Source organism: Uloborus diversus, chromosome 10 (assembly GCF_026930045.1).
Source record: "Uloborus diversus isolate 005 chromosome 10, Udiv.v.3.1, whole genome shotgun sequence".
In the NCBI taxonomy this organism is placed as follows: domain Eukaryota; kingdom Metazoa; phylum Arthropoda; class Arachnida; order Araneae; family Uloboridae; genus Uloborus; species Uloborus diversus.
The window spans coordinates 82,648,917-82,669,397 of NC_072740.1; the positions used below are offsets into that span (position 1 = coordinate 82,648,917).

A 20,481-nucleotide genomic window follows, 5' to 3' on the forward strand; every position below is an offset into this window, starting at 1 on the left:
GGAAACTGCTTTTATCATTTATTAAGTTTTTTGTTTTAATTTCTATAAACTATATTTTAGGATCGGGATAACTGTTCAGTTAGCGCGTATGGTAGTTATCTCCAACTTTAAGTATAAAACTCATTAAAATAGCCGAGTTAGCACTGACTAATTATTGCGATAATAGAACGAAAAAATATAACGTATACAACAAAATATAATGACCATTCAGGAATAAAATACGTTTGAATATCTTGAAAATATTTTGAAGGGAAAGGTGCTGATTTTTTTACATGTATAAAATTGAATAGTTCTTATACAATCTGTTAACAAAAAATGGGCACATTAAGCTTTTAAATAGCCGTGTTGTCACGTAAAATAACATGTGTCAACACATTTTAGAAATGTATCAGTCATAATTCCGTTTAGTTTTCCTTTAACTTCTGAAATGGGCATTGTTTTTATTCTTGTTGAGGCGCTTCATTTTTAAATGCTTCCATAAAGAAACACATATAACAGGATATATAATTATTCATGATAAACTTTAGGCCCAGATTAGTAAAATCTTTTTTATTTTAAAAATAATTTTTAATTTTTATAATAATATGGCAAAATTAAATTTAACATACACACATAAAAAAATTAAGTTGTCTAAACTACTATAGGCTAAAACAGGATTGAAAAAAAAATAATAAAACAATGTTTGAATGGTTAGTCCAAAATAGACAAAAAAGAAGAAAGGAATGATCTAATATATTATCTTATTGGCTTTGTCACCTTGAGACATTTAACGTTATGGTAGGCGTACTATAAACGATTGTACACAAAGAAATTTCAGCATAGATTACTTTTAGGCTTTGAAATTCAAAAAGCTCTCTCAGGCGGATTATTTTACTCCAGGATATTTCTCGTACATAAAATGTTTATGCAAGCTTTTTTCGTCTGTTTTGACCACCGATTGTAACATTTTAACCAGAATATATCAGCAGCATTTTATATAAGATAATGTAAATATAAACATCTCACAATCACAATCTCATATAAATGCGTTGTCGAAGAATGCTCAAAACCTTGCTACGCTGATAAGAGTATTAAGATCCAAATGCAATGAAATTTTTGATAGTTAGATTTGGTAGAGTGGAAATTTTGGGCAATTTAAACATTAACAATGATATGTATTTGATTAATTTCCACTCAACCATCTAAAAAACTTTCAAAAATATCATTTAATTTATTAATATGATCTATAATAAGCCAACCAAATAAATTAAGCTGGCTACCCACGGATAGTAACAGACAGAAAAAAAAACTCGCTGTTCAAGCTCTGCATTTGTGAACTATTTTCCATGTTTTGCTGTACAAACAGTACACAGGCGCACAACTTAAGTGACGGTATGTTTGCTGCTCTTGCTTCCGGTGTGATGTTAAAAGTAGTATACAGTATTTTCACCATACCAAAAGTTTTAAAAGTATTTATTCTCGTGCTAAAAAAATGAATTTTGTCCTTTTTGCGATAACCAGAATAGTAGCCTGCCAATTTGGCATTATGAGATATTAGTTATCAACCCATTCAATGACTATAAAATTCTTTTTATTACATTTTATTACTCCGCTATTACTTTTCAAGCTAATTGCTTTAAGGTGATAAGCAATATTTGGAGATAAATTTAGCAAATTGTTTCTGACAGCTAAATTTCTAATTGAGTCTACTAAAGATTTATCTAGTCGGATTAAACACAATTATTTTTTAAGGAAAACATAAAGGGAAGTTCAATAGAAATGTTAAGTTATCTAATGTGAAAGACGGACTTACATTAGTCACAAGTTTTTCATGTATGAATTAAAGCTCATTGTTAAAAAAACATGGAGTGATTTTTGTGAATAATCTACAGATGAAATTTCAACGTTTTGTTTTTCGAGATGTTCATTAAACTACACGTAAACTAGAAAAAAAGGAAGTACCTCTTATTCTCTTTCATATCCTGCAGTAACAAGATTAAGAGCATTCGTCTCAATGTTTACACAATACAGAGCAAAAAAGAGATATGTCTTAGTTGAGAGTAGAAGAGGTAACATTGACCTGTACATAAATAGACTAAAAGTCACTCCTCAGGCCAGCCAAAATCTCTGCCAGCTGCCCTGAAAAACATCCTATTGTATGGAGCGTAGAACTGCCGAAGTTTATGAATGACCTCGTCAGATACCACCGGGTGCCTCCGACCTTTGCTTTCATTCAAACACTTCTCAGTCGTTTCATTTCTCACGCAATAGAATCCTTTCGTTTTATTGTAAAAAAAATTATCTTTGGAAATTCTGTGCGCAATGCCGAGGAACTCTTCGATCCTCTGGACTTCAGGAAAAGGATCTCGGATGAGGTCATCCCCATCGACAATATGGATTTGTCGTCTGGGGAACACGCGGTGCCACCTCTCGAAGAAGATCGAGTACATGCTGATGCGGACAGCTTTGTACCCTGTGTTCACCTGACCGTTGGGGTTCAGCACCAGGTCCTCGAACGAAGCCAAGGCTTTGTCTTTCCTAGCCTTGTTGGCTGCCAATTGGGCGTAATCGGATATCAGTCTGGTGACAGGGTCTCGAACAATTAATAGCAATCGTATACTTTCGTTCATTGCTCTTATGCGTGTTGGCGCTGATTCAGTGATAAAATATGCAGGGCTTTTTTCGATAGTGATTTGATCTGGAAAAGAATAAGGCATTCTTCTGCGGTACCATTCTAAGCCTAAGCTGTATTTGTCATCCTCGTCGAAAAAGTGCACCTGCAAAAAAGGAAAAAAAAAAAGAAAAAAACTCAATATTAATCATAGAATAGAAAAGCAAACAAGAATTTTGTGTACCCTAGTTCAGCATCTTTGAAGCAATATCATACATAATTGAACACATATCGCGCAAAAATGCATACACTTTGCAATAGTCTCACTACGGGGGAAGAGCTGGGCCCTCCAACATTAGTCTGGAGTATGATACCCAAAGCGAGTTTAAGAGTTTATAACAAATATAAATACATTTAATTCTGAAAAATAATCCCAATATATCTAAAAATACGTTTAAATTTCAACGAAAATAAAGCACAGTATTGCGAGGAGGGAGCTTTTACACATGCGTCTGGGACTTATTTTACGTAAAATGCATTGGTAATGTATACAGTCGAATCTCGACTAACGCGAGGGAAACGTTACAAGACCACTCGTGTAAGTCGAAATTTCGCGTAACGGAAAAGAGTATCTATAAGCATTTTTTATTACATAAGGCGGAGTGTTGTACCTTGGGACACTTTTCATGTTTTGATAATTAACGTTAATTATTTGAATCAAATTTAAAATCTAAAAGTCACATTAAAATAATCCAACATATTTCTATGCAATACATTTTTTAAAATTCAGACATTTTGAAAATGAGATATTGCCAACCATTTAAAGTAAGAGTTCCAAGCTGTCCCAAGGTACAGCATCCTATTGTACCTTGGGACACATCCTGCAGAACTACGGGAAAGTCTTCATAATTCAGGAAACAACCATATACTTAAACCAATTTTGCACCAAAAGAAAAAAAAAATCATGGTAATGAATTAAATCACGAATAATGAATATTGAATTATGAATAATGGATTATGAATAATTATCTAAAATTAAATGTGTTGAAAAGATTACATAAGATTAGAACATTGCTTCATGTTCCTAAACATACCTTAATTATTAAGAACCATGCATATGTTGTACCTTGGAATGTGTTCTAAGGCACAATATGTTTGGCTGTCCCTATGTACAACCACCACGTGGTTTAAGAAAAACCAAAATGGTGGTTAATCTAGATGCACTACCATTATTTTCTCACAACCAAAATATTTAAAGTACTTCTCTTTTATAACAAAATAAAATTCAGTTGATTAAATTTAAAAATACAAAGACAGAAAATGAAATAAAAAATGAAGAAAATATTTACTTTGAGGTTATGAAATTTTCTTTCTCCCACAAAATTGTCAACTTTACTCATTTGATGCTGATTTTCACTATTCTAGCACCGTTTAGTAATGAAGGTTACAATTAGAGATTACAAAAACATGTTTGCTAAAAATAGATTCTTAGGAATTAGGAGTGTCCAATACCCAATTAATTTAGACATTTTTAAACAGCCCTCAAACTGGTTTTGATCATTTCTTCCCTATAATTATATTACCCTTTCTTCCACAGAGAACTAAATTTTAAACATATTTCCAAAAAGGCTGCATTAATCAACATAAAGTATACTGTTACGACGGACAAAATTCATGATCAACAGGGGTGCTGCACACTACTAGTATAATATTGTACAGTAGATACAATAGTTATATTTATAACTTAAGAATTGAAGATGATGATTTATGCTGCGCAATTGTTATTCTAACATATTTTTAAAGAGTTTCTTCACATTTACTTTTACAACGTTTTCATCTATGGTGGCATCCCCTCTTTCAGAGTCTCTAAAAGTCACAATACAGAGCATCCTCAAATTTCATGCTTTTTGCCTTTTGCTTAGACACTACTCTGCGAGCTTCATGTTGAAACTAAGTTCTAAACCATTACGGTTTACTTTTTCTTGACTTATAGTTGTACGTTTGAAAGATTCACTCCCCATAACTAATTGTCGTGCTACCTTCGATCCACTTTTTAGTTGTTCAAGCGTATCAATCGTCGCCTTTTCATAAATTGTCTCAAACTTTCTCTTTTTCTTTCCATCTTCAAACTTTAGGTGGAACAGCGCACTTAGGTGCCACAATATTTCATCACCTTCCATATTCTGAATTTTTAAAAAAAAATGAACGAAAAATGTGTGTGAAGTGGTTATTTTTATACACACTAACAAATGCAATATTTCGACCAGTGTAGTGTGGGAACTTGCGTCGCCAGTGAAGCTAAAAAGATGGAAGTACATTCACGAAACCAATACTTAGTAGTCAAGCACCACGATTCCCTTCTGATGATTTTCCTGTTGCGGGCGAGGAATTCGCGTTAGCTTTAAAATTCATTACTCATGAAAAACTCGCGTTGTATCCATTTCACGTAAATCGAATCGCGTAGTGGGAGTCGACTGTACTACTGTTTTGTGATTAAAACTTTCGCTAAACTATAAAAATAAAATGAGTTTTCATGTAGAAAATTACGCAACATCCTCAAAAAGTAACACAGCATTTTGAATAATCCAAATCTTTTAGTTCTAATTATATCGCATGATAAAGCAGTCGAATTTCAAGTCCAATTTTTGGCTTGAGCTGCAGTACTGCGTGTGATTACCCTACTCGATTTAACTTCACTTGCATCGGCCTTAATAATCCCATAAAATTATGGAAAGTGGGACATTCAATAAAAAACAAGTCATTAAGGGACACTGGTTAGAGATGTTTTGTAGACTGTTACAGCTATTTGGATGCAATTGACCAAAGCCTTTTTCACGGGGTCTCAGTTTGCAAAACAAAGTTTTGTTTTAAATGGCCAAGAATAAAAAAATATCGCTTTATAAAGGGATTGTGCTATTTGGTAAGTTAAAATTTAAACATAAATTTTCATTTAGGAACCTAATTGCAAAATGTTCCGATAAATCCAACATTACACTTTGATTAATACAAATTTTAAACCTTTTGCAATTTGTTTTAAACAAACAAAATAACTATCACAATAGCCTGGACGAGTTAACATGGAAGCGATCGGGCATCCGGTCGGGTATCAGATCACTTCAGTTGACCTGGTCAATAACACATCTGCTGTTGTAATTGTACTGGGATAAAAAACAGTCATGCGCTGAAGACACTGGTAAATGTGTTGAAACGAATGTACTGGTTTAATAGAGTAAGCACTGCTCGAAGTTACTAGCAGTGGCACGAGTTTACATTATCACAAAACAAAATGATTTTTATCTGTCTAATTTCTCAGCCAAAATGGACGAGAGAACTTCAAAAAGTATAAATGAACAGCCTATTTTAGAGTCCATTCAAGTTCTTTTAGCAACTGAAAAATGACGAAATTAGAAACATAAATATAACTTAACAAGTTGCCGCCGCATAGTTAGGGATAAGGCAGAATTTCAAGCAGATACTGAACAGCTAATTATTTCTTTCATCTTTATACCAATGCTTTAATCTTCATTTTCGAATTTTTGGACTCAGTTTCTTAATGCAGTTTTTTTCCTTGAGCTCTTTTATAGATATTCCAGGCTAAAGAGTTCAAACAAAAGCAAAATTACAATCTCTGAAGGCTGAAAATGAGCTGTTTGGTACTATCAGTATAATTGTTTCACTAGAAACAAGATTTTTTCCTTTTTTTATTTTGATTGAAACTAATTTTATAGTTAATAAAGCTTCACTTCACCTAGCATCTATGCGCAACATATAGTATCTGGTATTTTTCCGTTATTTAACCTTGGTTTAGATATGAGAGATATTATCAAGAGAAGTATTAAAAAATTAAGGCTACCAGAGCGAGTGGCTCAAGCTAGTAATTTAAGTAGAACATCTATTGTCAAACCACTACATGCTCCTAAAATACGCAGTTCATACACATATCTGCATAAGTCAAAGCAACATTTCTTTTATTGATTAATATTTCATAGTTGAAGTTTAAAAGAAGCAATGTCTATAGCAGCTCATTATAAGTGTGAAAAAACCGTAAATATATCAATAAGGTGAGAAGTTTCACGCGAAAAACGTTGTTTATCGATAATATGCTAATTATTAAATGATTCGTTTTGAATTCAGGTTTACGGAATTAATGAGAAACCGTCTAGACAATAGGTTTTCTAGCCTTTGATTTCACAAGTCTCACTACGCAATCGTCTAGACTGAAGCAACGTTTCGCCTAAATTTAACTTGAAACAATGCCGATGAAATAAAAAGACGTTTATTTTGTTGGATATACTATGAATAATTAAACCACGAGAAAATCAAAATCTATTTTGAAAGCATAAAAGTGTGGATAATTTTAGCGTGCTAACTGCATAAATTAAACAAAAACACTCAGACATTTCAAATTTTGAAATAGATCAATTAGGAATTCTTTTTTCATAATGTTTAGTAAGCATTTTTGCATTAAATCACTTTGATTTTTATGCGTTTATCATAATCTGTTGTCTTCCATAATTCATACAATAACTTAGCTTTCTTTTGTTGTGCAGCCTTTGCATTTTAAATAACTAACAAAGAGAATCATTTTATGTGAATGTAGTATGGAGTAGTTTTTAAATATAAATCTTAACACCTGTTTTTGGCTGTTGCAATTTTTCCTTTGTCTCTCTTTGTTTTAACATTCTAAACTTAAACTAGTTACATAAGAAACCACTTACATGCGTTGTTTGAAGCGATTTCAGAAAGAACTGACTGATGGCCACCATTTTGTGAAGTTTGAGTTTTTCATTTTTAACACTCAACTTTTGCATCTGTGTTTTGAAGCGTTATTGCACCTTAAAAGATTTTTCTTGTAATTATGTTATGGATTATACTGGGGAACAAATTTATGTTTGTTTTCTGTCGCATGAAAGTCTTTAACAGACCCTAGAAGTTTCCACTTACTTGATTTCAAATCTGAAATTTGAAGCTACTGTTTTTATGCAATTTATGTAATAATATAGTCTATAGCAATAATTTTGAAAATTCACGCAAGCAAAAAGTTTTACCTTTCGGAATTCTAATCGTTCGGGGGAACAGAGATCATGAAAGGGACTGCTAATTTTGTATGGTTAACTAAAATAATGTTAGCAAGAAAAATTGGAGCTACAACTCCTATCGTAATACTCGATCCGCTTTTTGACTGATATCACAGCCTAAGCTTCTATCATGCATCGCAATGGCGGTTATTATGAATAGCAGCAAGTATATTTCTACTGTGTTATTTTATAAACCTATAAGCTCTTTATCAACTTGTGAATGCAGAAAAAAAAAATACATAAACTAAACTGAAAATGCCATTTAAAAAAATCTGTAGTTTTTGAAGCAAAACAAATTGCAGATTTGAAATCATCATACCCGAATGTCAGATTGAGTTCTTGTATAAATGCAACAAAAAAATTCTCTCCCTTAGGTCTTCGAATGTTAAACGCTGTTTTGAACCGTTATCTCATGATCTAATTTTACTTCCATAAATTAGCAAGAACTTCCGTCCAGAACTAAATGAGCTTAGTTTCCTGCATACCAGCATCGATTTTCTAACATCAGATAAATCTCTGTCAACCGGCTTAGGGGTCAAATTATTCAAATATACCTTTGGAAAGTAGACTTTTCCAAAGGTATACACTTTTGGGATAAATATACTTTTGGGAAATTGTAAACTGATTTCAGAAAGACAAAATAAGTCTCTTTATGCAAAATGAAAACTATTTGCTGATATGAAATTCAAGTCAAATTAATTTTCTCAAAGAACGATGAGTTATGTTGCAATGAATGTCAACTACTGAATGCCTATGTATATAAAAGAAAGTCGTGTTTGTTACACTATTTATAACTCAAGAACGGCAGAACCGATTTAGCTGAAAATTGGTGGGGAGGTAGCTTAGAACCAGGAGACGAACATAAGATATTTTTCATCCCGTTCGAACGCGTTCCCGAAATATTTGTAATTGCAAATTAAATGTTTAATTAATTGTTTAGTTATAGGAATTCCTAATAGATGGCGGAGTAAGTTAACTCGAGAGGGGGCTGGCCAACAGTGTTGTGGTCAGCTAACTGATTTTTAAATGCGTTTTTTTTTTCGATATTCAGGTACATAATTTGATTTTGTAGAATTTTTCTATTGAGTTTTGTTTTCCTTATTTCTACAACGTTTCTTTTTGTTCTTATAGTTGAAGATATTTACTTATCTAAGTAAATAATTCATTTGTCGTATTATTCAATTGAGATTGTTCTTTATAACAACTTTATTATAATATTGTTTATTTAGCGAAACATTTTAAGAAGAAACACAGAAAAAAAAACCACTTCACTCGCTAAAGTGCAGGGTTACGGTAGCGTGGTAGCTTGAGGAGTTAAGCGATGAACTACACAGTTGAAGGATTATTTTGAGTTTTAAAGCTATTGTTAATCTTTTTATGTGTTTTGGAGAATAGTTTTAAATTCCCAAGAGACTCTAATAGGTTTTTGAAAATGTGTGTACGCATTTTAATAGAAGAAACATGATAATTTAACATCAGAAGGGATGTAAGGGATCGCGGATTTTTTTTAAATCAACGGACTTCCTTTAAATACTTAACACGGGCATCGCCTTGCGGGTACTGCTGGTTTTTAATAAAAACAAGCTAAATCCAAGAAATTTGTTCAAAAATTTTCTAATCTTGATTAGTTCAAAATAAATAAACAAATTTCTGACCATTAATGTAAGAACCATTTCAATGCAATACACTTAGAGATTAAGAGATTGAAACAAAGTGAAGTGAGTTAAACGCTAACGATTCTATGAAGAAAAGAAAGTTGAACTTGCGATTGTAAAAACTACCAATGCGAGTAGCAGTAACTTTATTTTTTATAATAAGAAGTAGAAAATTTCTTTAGTTCAATCTAATAAAACAGCACCTGAAAATATTTAAGATAATCAGTTAGCACTTCGTGTTTCAGAGAATTATTTGTTGTCGAATAATCCACCACATTCTTTTGAGCTTAGAAAAAAACATCGGTTGTTTAATAGACGTAAAAGGAAGTAGTGCGGGTTCCACATTAGATTTTCTTTTGAAATATGGTGAAGAATTTCTTCGAAAACAAGCAAAAACCTCAACATTTAAAGAGAAAGAGCAAAAGGAAAAAAAGGAAGCTTCCTGTATTTTCTGCCCTAGAATGCTAGATGAGTAATTATTTTTGTGATTCCTTGTAGCTGCATAGTTGAACGAAAAACTATTTCTTAAGTATAAGCGCAAGTATAAATTTTTCAGTTGACATTTGCTAAATCATAGCTTCATAAATTAACTAATCATTTCATTGAATTAGTTTTAATTGGTTAAATTTTTATAAATTTAGTTTCTTATTTTTCTTTTAATATTAATTAATCTTTTATTAAAATCATTTAGTTAATTAATAATAAACGTCATTATTGATTGAACTATGTAAAATCATCAATGATTATTCAGACAGATTAACTAGCAATAAGACGCCTAAAGAAACCAAGCACTGGAAATTATCCTACCTTGCCTGATATTATTGACAAAATGAGGAGTCAAATGTGTTAAAAAATTCTTAGTGAGCTATCTTTTGACTATGGACAGCAACAAAAAGTTGTAATGTATTTAAATAAAGTCAAGTTCTTTAAAAGAAATATAAAGCATTAAGTATTTTTAATCATTATAGATATTTGTGATGGTTTTATATCTATCTTTTAGCTATGACCATCTTATCCCACCCCCGGTTATAAATATATGTAACCCGGTTATACTTATATGTCTCTTATATAAGAAAATGTGATATATAAAACTATTTAAACCAAATTTTCACTTCCTAAAATTCAGTGTAATGTATTCTTTATTAATTTAATGTAAAATAACAGTAAAAAAGGTTGAAGTTTCCAGAGTTTTTTTTCCTTTTTTATTATTTACCCAAGTTGAAAAACCTTTATTATATAACCACTTCTACCTGATCGTATAGATCAATACCTGATCATAGAAATTCAAAGAAGCTAAGTAGTATGCACTGCTTTTCAACTACACTTTTCAATATTATTGGGATATGAAACATCAGTGAGAAACTTTTTTTGAGCAAATTTTATACAAAGGGAAGATAAGTTACATAGTCATTTAAAGAAAAGATTAAAATGTTCGTCTCCGTTAACATTCTAATATTAAATGGCTATTTTATTTAAATGAAGAAATTTCACGATAAAAATGTTTCACATCTGTTCATAAATAATATTAATTGGTTTAAAAGACGGAGTAACATTACTAAGTGCAATAGATTAAAATGGGGAGTCAAAGCCATTGAACTAACAACAAGACCACTTATAGAAGTGCATATTTTTATGATGAAGGGTACTGAACAGATTTTGAGTACATTAGACTTGACATTAAAATGTACCTCCGCATTGTAATTACCCTGGGTGGAAATAGTCGTTATGTCGTTTGATTATTGTTATTATTATTACTTATTGAAACTGGAAATTCTGTTTTGAATGATTTTTTTTTTGCAATACTGCAATTTGTATAGCATGTTCCTCTTGTTTTTGTCCACTAACATATTGAGAAAAAAGAAGTGCATGAATTCAAAGTATTCAAGATAAAAAGAAAGGTTAGTGGTTGGAAGTTAATAATGAAGTATGATTCTTAACATTTTGTGAGGATATCATTTCTTTACTGACATAAATGTTTTTTTTTGGAATGAATTATATTTTGTTCTCAAAAACTATACTTCAGTTCTTGAATTTCAAATAATGCGGGGCCAGAGACAAGAGAGAGAGAGAGAGAGAGAGAGAGTAGTCTTTAAAAATCGATAGTGACATGCCTGAAAGTAGGCCCCTTTAGTTCTTTTAAAATCAATTTATGTATTGATTTTTCAACGTCTGTTAAATTCGCCCTTTGGTGTTATTGATTCATTTTTTCAACTTAAGTGGACTAATTGGTGAATGGTGACCTTAATAAGTGATTGGGAATTAGTCGCCTCAATAGATATGTGTCGCATGTTTCTTGGAATGTTGAAAAAAAAAAGCAGGCTTTTAAAAATTTTCTATTCCGTGCAGATATAAAAAAAACTTATAATTCTTGGAATGTATAGGTTATTGTATCTCAGTAATAACTATTATTTTTCTTTCACATGTACGTCCCTTAATGGTGGCACGTGGAAGACTGGATATTGTATCGGCGGAATAGCATAATGCAGCCCCATTAGAAAGAAAGACAGATAAAAAGATCCTTTAGCTAATTAATAATAAATTGATTTCCTGAATTGTGTAGACTCAGAGTTCAGTGATGGTTCTGCGTTGACTAGTATAGTAGCCCAGTCAATTTCTTCTACTGACGTTTCTATAAGCTTGGGCCACTGTGACTGGATTAATGCATTTCATGCTTTTGTTTGCAACGTACCTCTAAAAGATTCTTGCTGTCAGTCGAATAGCTTACCATTACTTAAAAGTATCTTACCTCGTCCGATGCTTTTTGAATGGATGGATGCAAATTGAGGAATTCCAAGAGAGCTCGGGTTCCACACTTTCGCACGCCAATGATGATGCACTGAGGAAGACGCCGCTTCGTTCGAGGGAATCGAACCCGGTCTCGCAAACTCTCCACCGCTTCATCTAGACACAAATTAGCATTGTTTAGGGGACAGTGGACATTGCTAACAACTAATAACACAGTAATAAGGCATTAAAAACTGATTTCTAAATTTTCAATGCGGATGAATGAACTTATCATTGTTTTTTTCAAACTGATTCGCAAAATAGAAATTTTTATTTCTAGTTGTTATTATACAAGTTCGATTAATGTGTTTCCCGCTTACTTTGAAGCTTCTGGGTAAGACATAAAAGTAAAACTATACTATCCAATTTTGCACGATTTAAGTTACAGTAATTTCTCATAACTCTATCCCAGAAGTATACGACTGTCTTCCAGAGAATTTTTTATCCTTAATTATTTCAATTTCAAACAGAAAACATATATTCTTAAACAATGTTTCTCGTTTAAAAGTATTTATGGATGCAGTTCGATCATATTAAGCTCAAAAATATTTATTTGTAGTTGCTACTAGTAAAAACGAAGTAAATATTCGAAGCGTGGATGACTTTTTTCAATGTTTTTCAGTGGGATATTCAGTTAATGCTCAGAAAAGGGTTGTCCTTGTTGTAACTTGGTCGGTTTATAAAAGAAATTGAATGTCTTGTTCACCGGCGACGATATTGCCACATCTAAAATAAAATATTATAAGAAATCGGGGTTTTAAGCAACACTACACTTTAAAAAAATTATGTAGCCTTACTCCGTAAATGCGGTAGCAGCATCCTACACTTAGTGTAACCTTATTCCGTAGGCTAGCTTCCTTCATAGCAATGGAGTAACTTAACTGATAAAACTGGTGTAACGTTATGAGCGATGCGTAACGTTACACTAGTTTTATTAACTAAGTTACTCCATTGCTATGGAAACAGCTAACTGCCACCGCTTTTACGGAGTAAGGTTACACATTTTTTTTATATTGTACTTTTAACAGATTTATTCTTAATGACTAAAACATGAGCAAAACACGCATGATGTTATACTTACTGGTTAGTTTTTGAAGTTGAAATTAATAGTGTGTGGTCATAGCTTGAATTTTTCTAAATTTTAAAATCTAAGCGATTATCGGCAATAAGCGGTGTATGTGCACATTTTGATGCAAGAAAACTTGATGTATACTTGATGCAAGAAAACTTAATACAACTTTTGGTATTGAAAATATGCTGTTTTAATTTTAATTTTGAAAATATTTTTGTAATTTATTACCAAAATGAAGCTAAAATTGCACTGCTACTGTAGCCGGTTTCATGATGTAAATGAGAAAAATTAACTTGATTATTAACTGAACACGATACCCTTTCCATAATAGTTGATTGAATTTAATACAATTAGCGGAAATTGGAAACTTTTCAAAATAAAAATTTCGTTTTATGTATTTAAATTTACGGTAAACAATTCTGATCATAGCCGCACAATGTAAAACTAATATGTGAAGCAAAAAAAAAAAAAAAAAAGGAGGAAAAAAAGAGAAACGAAAAGACTCATAAAAAATCTGAAATCTCAAAAATGAAGACAATATTTGGTAGTATGATGCTGAAGTGGATTTAGACGGCAGAAGTTTTGCTGTATGCAGTTTCCTGTTACCCTGATGATAAAACTTCAGAAAAATAATGTGAATTGGATTTTAAATTAACTTTCTAGTTACATAACTTGTTGTTAACATAAAAGCAATTAAAACATTTTTGTCCACTGTCACCTGGTGTTTCTTACTTCGCACCTGGTTTTGGCGAGCACGTTGCCGAGGCTTTCAAAATATCAATTATGGTTATTTTAAGTTATGGAATGGGAAGAAAAAGTACAAAAAGAAACAATGGGGGAGTAATTATTTCATAGCAAAAATATAACTTAACTCACTGTTGCCGAGAAGCAAAATATGTATTTTCCCCCAGAAGTTGTTAGCAGGCTTTTATCACAGTCAAGAGTAATTTGTTCAATACGTTATTGGCTTACCGTTTTCCTTATCCTGGGAAGATCAGTCATCTAAAAGTTTTCTTGGGGGGGGGGGCAAAGAGTTACTACATATTGCAGTAGAAACTCTCGAATTCGGAAATGTGAAATTCGGAAAATTCCTAAATTCGAACATGCTGAAACCCTGAGGATTTCAAACTGTGGACCTAGTACTGTATAGGAAAAAACAAAGGGAGTGGATTCAATTATGTTTCTGATATCGGGGGAGGGGGGGGAGGTCACCGTCAGATCCCTAAAATAAAGTGCCTGTTCTGGGGACTTATACAGTGGTTGAATCACTGTCTTTGTAAGCATAGGTCTATTTTGAGTAGATATATCTCATTAGTAGCAGTTTCAAAACCTTTATAAAGATTGGTTCAAAATGAAAATTAAATATTCAATTCTATACGAGAAAGCAATGAAAATGTTTCTCCCAGTCAAACAAGATTTTTTTTCTTGATGATGTTAATGAAAGATAGAAAATTGCTTTTGGTTGTTTCCTCACTTCAATCCAGCTTGACTAATTTATAAGACACAATTGAAAAGCTTATTAAGGCAGATTAACAGTAATCTTCCAGTTGTCAATATATGCCACGTAAACAAAAATTATAGACTGAACTTTATAATAACTAGAGGACGGATTTTTTTTTTTTTTTGTTACAACACGCAATCATTTTGTTGATTGTTCTTTTCATAAATGAGATTGTTTTCACAGTGCTGTTTACTTGTGCAGGGTAATTACTGTCCGATCTTTTAACGCGAAACCTTACTCGAATTTGCGCATGCGTCAGATCTCTTCTGATTTTATAAAAACAGGGGTGATAGCAAGAAGGAAGAAACGAGCAAGCAAAAACTGAATGCATCGGGAAGTGCGCTTGCTTAAACCTTCACCCCTTTTTCAATTGGAGCCGTTCGCAGCTACTAGTCGCGAAGTTCAAGAACAGACAGTACAAGACCAAGTTATTTCAACAGTTAAATATCAATCTGAGAAAATGATATCAAAGTCCGTTTAATGTAGTAGTTCTTTAATTACGTTTCTTGCAAAATTGATTCGCGATATTTTTTAAAAAAGTTTCCAAAAAAAAAAAGATTTGAAATCCGGCATCAGCATGGTGATGTGGGGGTAGCTAAGTTTTCATGAAACAGTATGCTTAACCCTTTCGGGAGATTTCCTACTTGACTTCTTCGTCCATGTCTCTTTTCCATAAACGTGTTTGAATCAAAACTGCTTTTTAGTTCGAGATATGCTTCAAGTTTTCAGAAAGTTTTTTCCTTTTTGAAGTATTAATAAATTATCCTCAAATAACAAACACACATTTTTTTTTGCTAAATCTATGTCGGAATTCTTTTTTAATAAAGTTAAAGCAGATACGCCCTTTAACTCTGTGTTTATGAATGATTCAAACTTCCCGGAGAAGCTTATGACTTTTTCACTGTTCAAAACATGCCTTTGTAGAAAAAAAAAGGAAAAAGAAATTCTCCACATGTTTCAACACACTACACTGGCGTGGGCAGGTAAAGGTCACCGCCTGCAAATTTTTCCTTTTTTTGAGCAACCACATTGCTCATTGTTCTCAGTTTGATTTTGCGTCCTATGATTTTATTTTCCACCCGCCTCCCTCTGCAGCACCACCGTCGACCGGCTCCTCCCGATGCTGTTCCTCTAGCGAAAACAGTCTCCAGGTTGCGTCCATATCCTACCCACACACGCATACATACACATACCTACAAACTCACACACCTACACGCAAACACACACCTACACACATACACGCACTCCTACACACACATACACGCACTCCTACACACACATACACACACTCCTACACACACACACCTACACACACTCATGCCTGCACACAGACACAAACACACGCCTACATACACACACATTCGTGATTGCGAAAAACATAATTTGAATTCCAGAGGTCAAAATTCAAATTAATTTTTATTTATTTATTTTTGGTTTTTTTGGCATCTATTGTATGTTAGTTTTATCGTACATACTTCTTTATTTGGCTTTCATTACAAATTTTTAAAAAAGCGCGAAAAGACGTTTAATTCCAAAATTTTCCTATTGTAAGTATTGAATCCTAAACGCGTTTCTTCAAATATAAAGATAACTCATTTCTTTAGATACTGCCGTTTACCTGCTCTCGGTACATGTGTCCAGAAAGCAATGGCAATGAGCCGATTGTGGTGCCACATGAAAAGTGGATTTCCTTTAGAATGCACCAGTTCTAAAAAAAAAAGCAACAGCCGATATGCAGCCAAGTTATCAACATAAAATTTTTGCTTTGAGCACAAAGCAAATCCGCCTTTTAATTTTGGATTTCACAGTTGGCACTGCCGGCCACCTTGTCTAGTGGTCAGAGAATTCTGACTGCAATGGGTAGGTCCCGGTTTCGAATCCCGGCTCGGGCATGGATGTACTTTCTCTCTTCTGCCCTTATCCTTTCTTTGTGTGAATGTGTTATTATGCTGTGAATGGTTGCCTACCATATAAACGGATCCTTATGGCATGTGTGTACTGTGGAAGTCAAACTTCATACCAAATTACGGTACAGAGTTGGAAAAGGGAAGCAGCGCACCCCTAATTGCCGGCCTAGCTGGCACACGACAATAACAACAGCCGTTGGCTCTATTGTTGAGTTTGTACTAAATTTTAAATATGAACAAAATTGTTCAAATGAAAAAATGAACTTTGCGAATGAGGTCTCCTTTTCTCCAACAACCTTATACCGACCAATCCCTTTACCAACAGCCCTGCCATAACAACTTTTTACCGTGATGCTTAGGATTGACACGTAGAACAGAGCAGTAATGATAAAATCTTCTTTTGACCCAAGGTGAGATCTTCCGAACGAAAGGGCTCGAAATACATTTCCCTATCTTATTACCCTAATTTCATTTTTATTATTTTTTAAATTTATATTTATTTTATTTATTTTTCACTTTTTATTTGCTTTAAGCAATAGTTTCGCGCTACATAAAGCCCTGTTTCGCACTTATATCTCCTTGCTTTATTTTTTCGGGAAACAAAATTTACTTTAATTGTACAGGAGAGAAAAGAGAAAAAAAAATCATAAAAAACGTAATACTAAAAAAAGGTAGATGGAAAAGAAATAGGAAATTAAGTCAATAAGCAAAATCAGAATAACGTTCTGGGTATATTTAAATATGAAATTATGCCACATTTTTTATGCAAGAGAACTGTAACACATTTAATCAAAACCACATCCCGAATGCAAAAGAAAAAATGTAATACGAAATTCATGTTTATTTTAACTGATTAAATTGGAGAGTGTGCATACTTCTTCGTTTTGAAAATAAATTTCAATTTTCGAAACTAAAAGAAACCAATTACATAGTCGAAACAAAGGTTTAAAAATATTTGCACATAACATTTTTTTTTTCAGTTTGCATGTTGTAAGATTAAACAAAACAAAAGGAAAGAATAAGACAAGTGTTTTTATCTTAATTGTAAATTATTACCATTTTTGCAATAAAATAAATCCTACTTATCAATGAAAGTTGTATGCATTATTCTTAGAGTTTCTGAGAATTTTTTTTTTTTTTTTTTTTTTTTTTACAGCATAAGAAAACGGAACAAAGTGACGAAAATCATGTTTATTTTTTCCACAGCCTTAGCGTAGATATATCTTTATTCTTGTTAGTTATACTGCAGCGCAAAGTTGAACTCTTCTGTTTATAGTACATTATAAATTTCAGTCATTTTAGTTTTACGTGTAGTTTTAGTTTACGTATCATTTTAGTTTAAGGGAAAAATTCGCTGAAATATGTGCCAAGTAGGCAGAAAATATCGCTACTGAACGAAAAATAATTGACTTAGTATGAATAAACTATGTCTCAAGCTATAATATACAAATGCACTGATTATATACAATACAAATATACTGATTTACCATACAAGTTTATGCAAAATATTTCTATTAATCAATATTTAAACGCACGTGTTAAGTATTTAAAAAAAATTTCGTTTACCTTTAAGAAAGATTTTAAGCAAGTCATCTACTAGGCGTTATCTTGAAACTAGTTTATAAAAAAAATGCACTCGATTTTGATACATCGAATTGAATCCGCTCAATTGGACTACCGGTTAATCGGACCAGCCACTTATTCGAACCAAATCTTAAAGAACCAAAACAAATCCCATTACATAAGCTTATTCACTAAATGGGCCCAACAATCCGTTTTATCGGATGAAGGAACAGGAGAAAAAAAAATTGGAAAAAAAAATTAAATTAAAAAAAAAAAATTGAATTTTGTCTTGAATTCAAATTATGTTTTTCGCAATCACGAGTGTCTATGTAGTCATGTGTGTTTGTGTCTGTGTGCAGGTATGAATGTGTGTATGTGTAGGTGTCTATGTATGCGCGTGTTTGTGTGTGTATGTGTTTGTGTGTGTGTATTTGTTTGTGTGTGTATTTGTTTGTGTGTGTATGTGTTTGTGTGTGTATTTGTTTGTGTGTGCATGTGTTTGTGTGTAGGTGTCTGTATGTATACGTGCGTGTGTATGTGTTGGTGTGTGTGTAGTTGTGTATGTATGCGCGTGTGTGTAGAATATGGATGCAACCTGGAGACTGTTTTCGCTATAGGAGCAGCATCGTCAGGAGCCGGCCGACGGTGATGCTGCAGATAGTGCTGGCGGGAAAATAAAATGATAGCACATCAAAACAGTCAAATGAAAGCAATAAGCAATCGTGATTGCTCAAAAAAAAAAAAAAATAAATAAATAAATAAATAAAAATCGCCCGCTTGAGCGAATTTCAAAGTGGATCAACGGACTTAATAGCTGTGCAATAAAAATTAATAATAGCTCCTTGTAACTTTCAATTAAACTCAAAACTATTTACCGGAAAAAATGGTCAACGAAACTGCACGGCGGCATTGCTCCAGCGAAAAGCAAAAATTTTTGTGAAATTTCACATTCCTTCCGTGTAGTAAGCACGTTCAATAATATGTAAAAAATAAAAAATATATTTCTATTTACATTTAATTGGAATTTTTGATGACCCATTAGTACTTTTTAGCACTTATTTTTTTTCATTCTCTCATTTTTAGATACTTCTGGTTATTGAATTGATTCACTTCTGACTCGAAGGAATAACTAAAACCGTATCGTTGTATAACGAGTGTAAAAAGATTATTCGCTTTATTTTAATTCATTTTTCAATGGAAAATTTTCGTAAATAGCAATTTTTCTTCTTTGTATGCCCACCATAAATATGGGGCTCACAATAATAAGAGAATTTAAATGTTGTGTACAGCATGTTCATTCAAGCCGCACACGTCTTGTTCGCTTATTCGGACCAACCGGTTAATAGGACCAAAATGGTACCATCCCAATGTGGTCCTATTAACCGGAATCGACTGTATATATTTCTACGAATGTGGAAATTTCTATTGTTCTCAAATTCAGTTGCGTTCCATATCTCTCAAAGGATGGCATGAAATTTTTTCCGTAACCATTCTTCATAAGAGAAGATGCAAGCCCAATTTGGCTTCAAAACCCCAACTAATGTCCTTCAAATTCACAAATTCATGACTCCCTCTGTCTCAAAGCTCGACGTAATTTATGGGCGACCCTTCATATAAATATTATAATCACCTGCAACTTTTAAATTGATTTTTTTAAACTTTGAAATTAAAGAATAACTCAATGTTCTATTATGTTACTTTAATTTTTATGGTATGTGCAAACCTTACAATGTAATAAGTCAAATGCATAAGACATCGTTATTGCACTCCAGTAATAAAATGACTTATTAGCGCAATTATGATCCCATAGTTAAAAGATAATAGTGCAGTCAGTATCAAGTTATTGTGCATGCAATGAATATGTCTTTTATCCAAAACTAGTTACAGAAAATGAATCCGATGAAGCAGAAAATTATATTTTCTCATTTGCAGTTTATGTATTGTGCTCGCAGCAAACGTTATTACCATAACAATGAATAGATATTGCAAGTAAATCCTTAGATTTCAAGCAGCGTCAAGATGTGGTACGGTGCCTTCCTAATACGTGTTCGGTTGGAAATGAAGCCACTTGTGCACCGCATCCCAAACGTCCATGTCTGATGCAAGTCGACGACCTTTTAAAAAGATTAAAGTCAGAGGGAGCGAGATCTAGGCTGTAGGGGGGTGTTCCAGGCTCTCAAAGCCCAGCCTACTGATTGTTTCTATGGCGTAATGGGCCTTGTGCGTTGTCATACAACAACAAAACTTTTTTTTGGGATTAGACCACGGCGTTTGTTTTGAATCACTGGTTTCAGGTTATTGGTCATCAAAAATTTGACCTCTCCTCGCTGA

At 32.8% G+C, this 20,481-nt stretch overlaps 1 protein-coding gene across 1 annotated transcript in view; it reads right to left on the bottom strand.

Annotated features, from left to right (window-relative positions):
- Nucleotides 1-2,081: 2,081 nt before the first annotated feature.
- The window catches only part of LOC129231075 (heparan sulfate glucosamine 3-O-sulfotransferase 1-like), a 33,117-nt gene continuing 14,717 nt past the window's right edge, over nucleotides 2,082-20,481 (bottom strand). The window contains exons 2-3 of the mRNA XM_054865321.1: nucleotides 12,070-12,272; nucleotides 2,082-2,756 (exon numbers count right to left, since the gene is read on the bottom strand). Coding sequence (XP_054721296.1) covers nucleotides 2,082-2,756; nucleotides 12,070-12,272 — 878 coding nt within the window. The remainder of the gene's footprint in view (nucleotides 2,757-12,069; nucleotides 12,273-20,481) is intronic.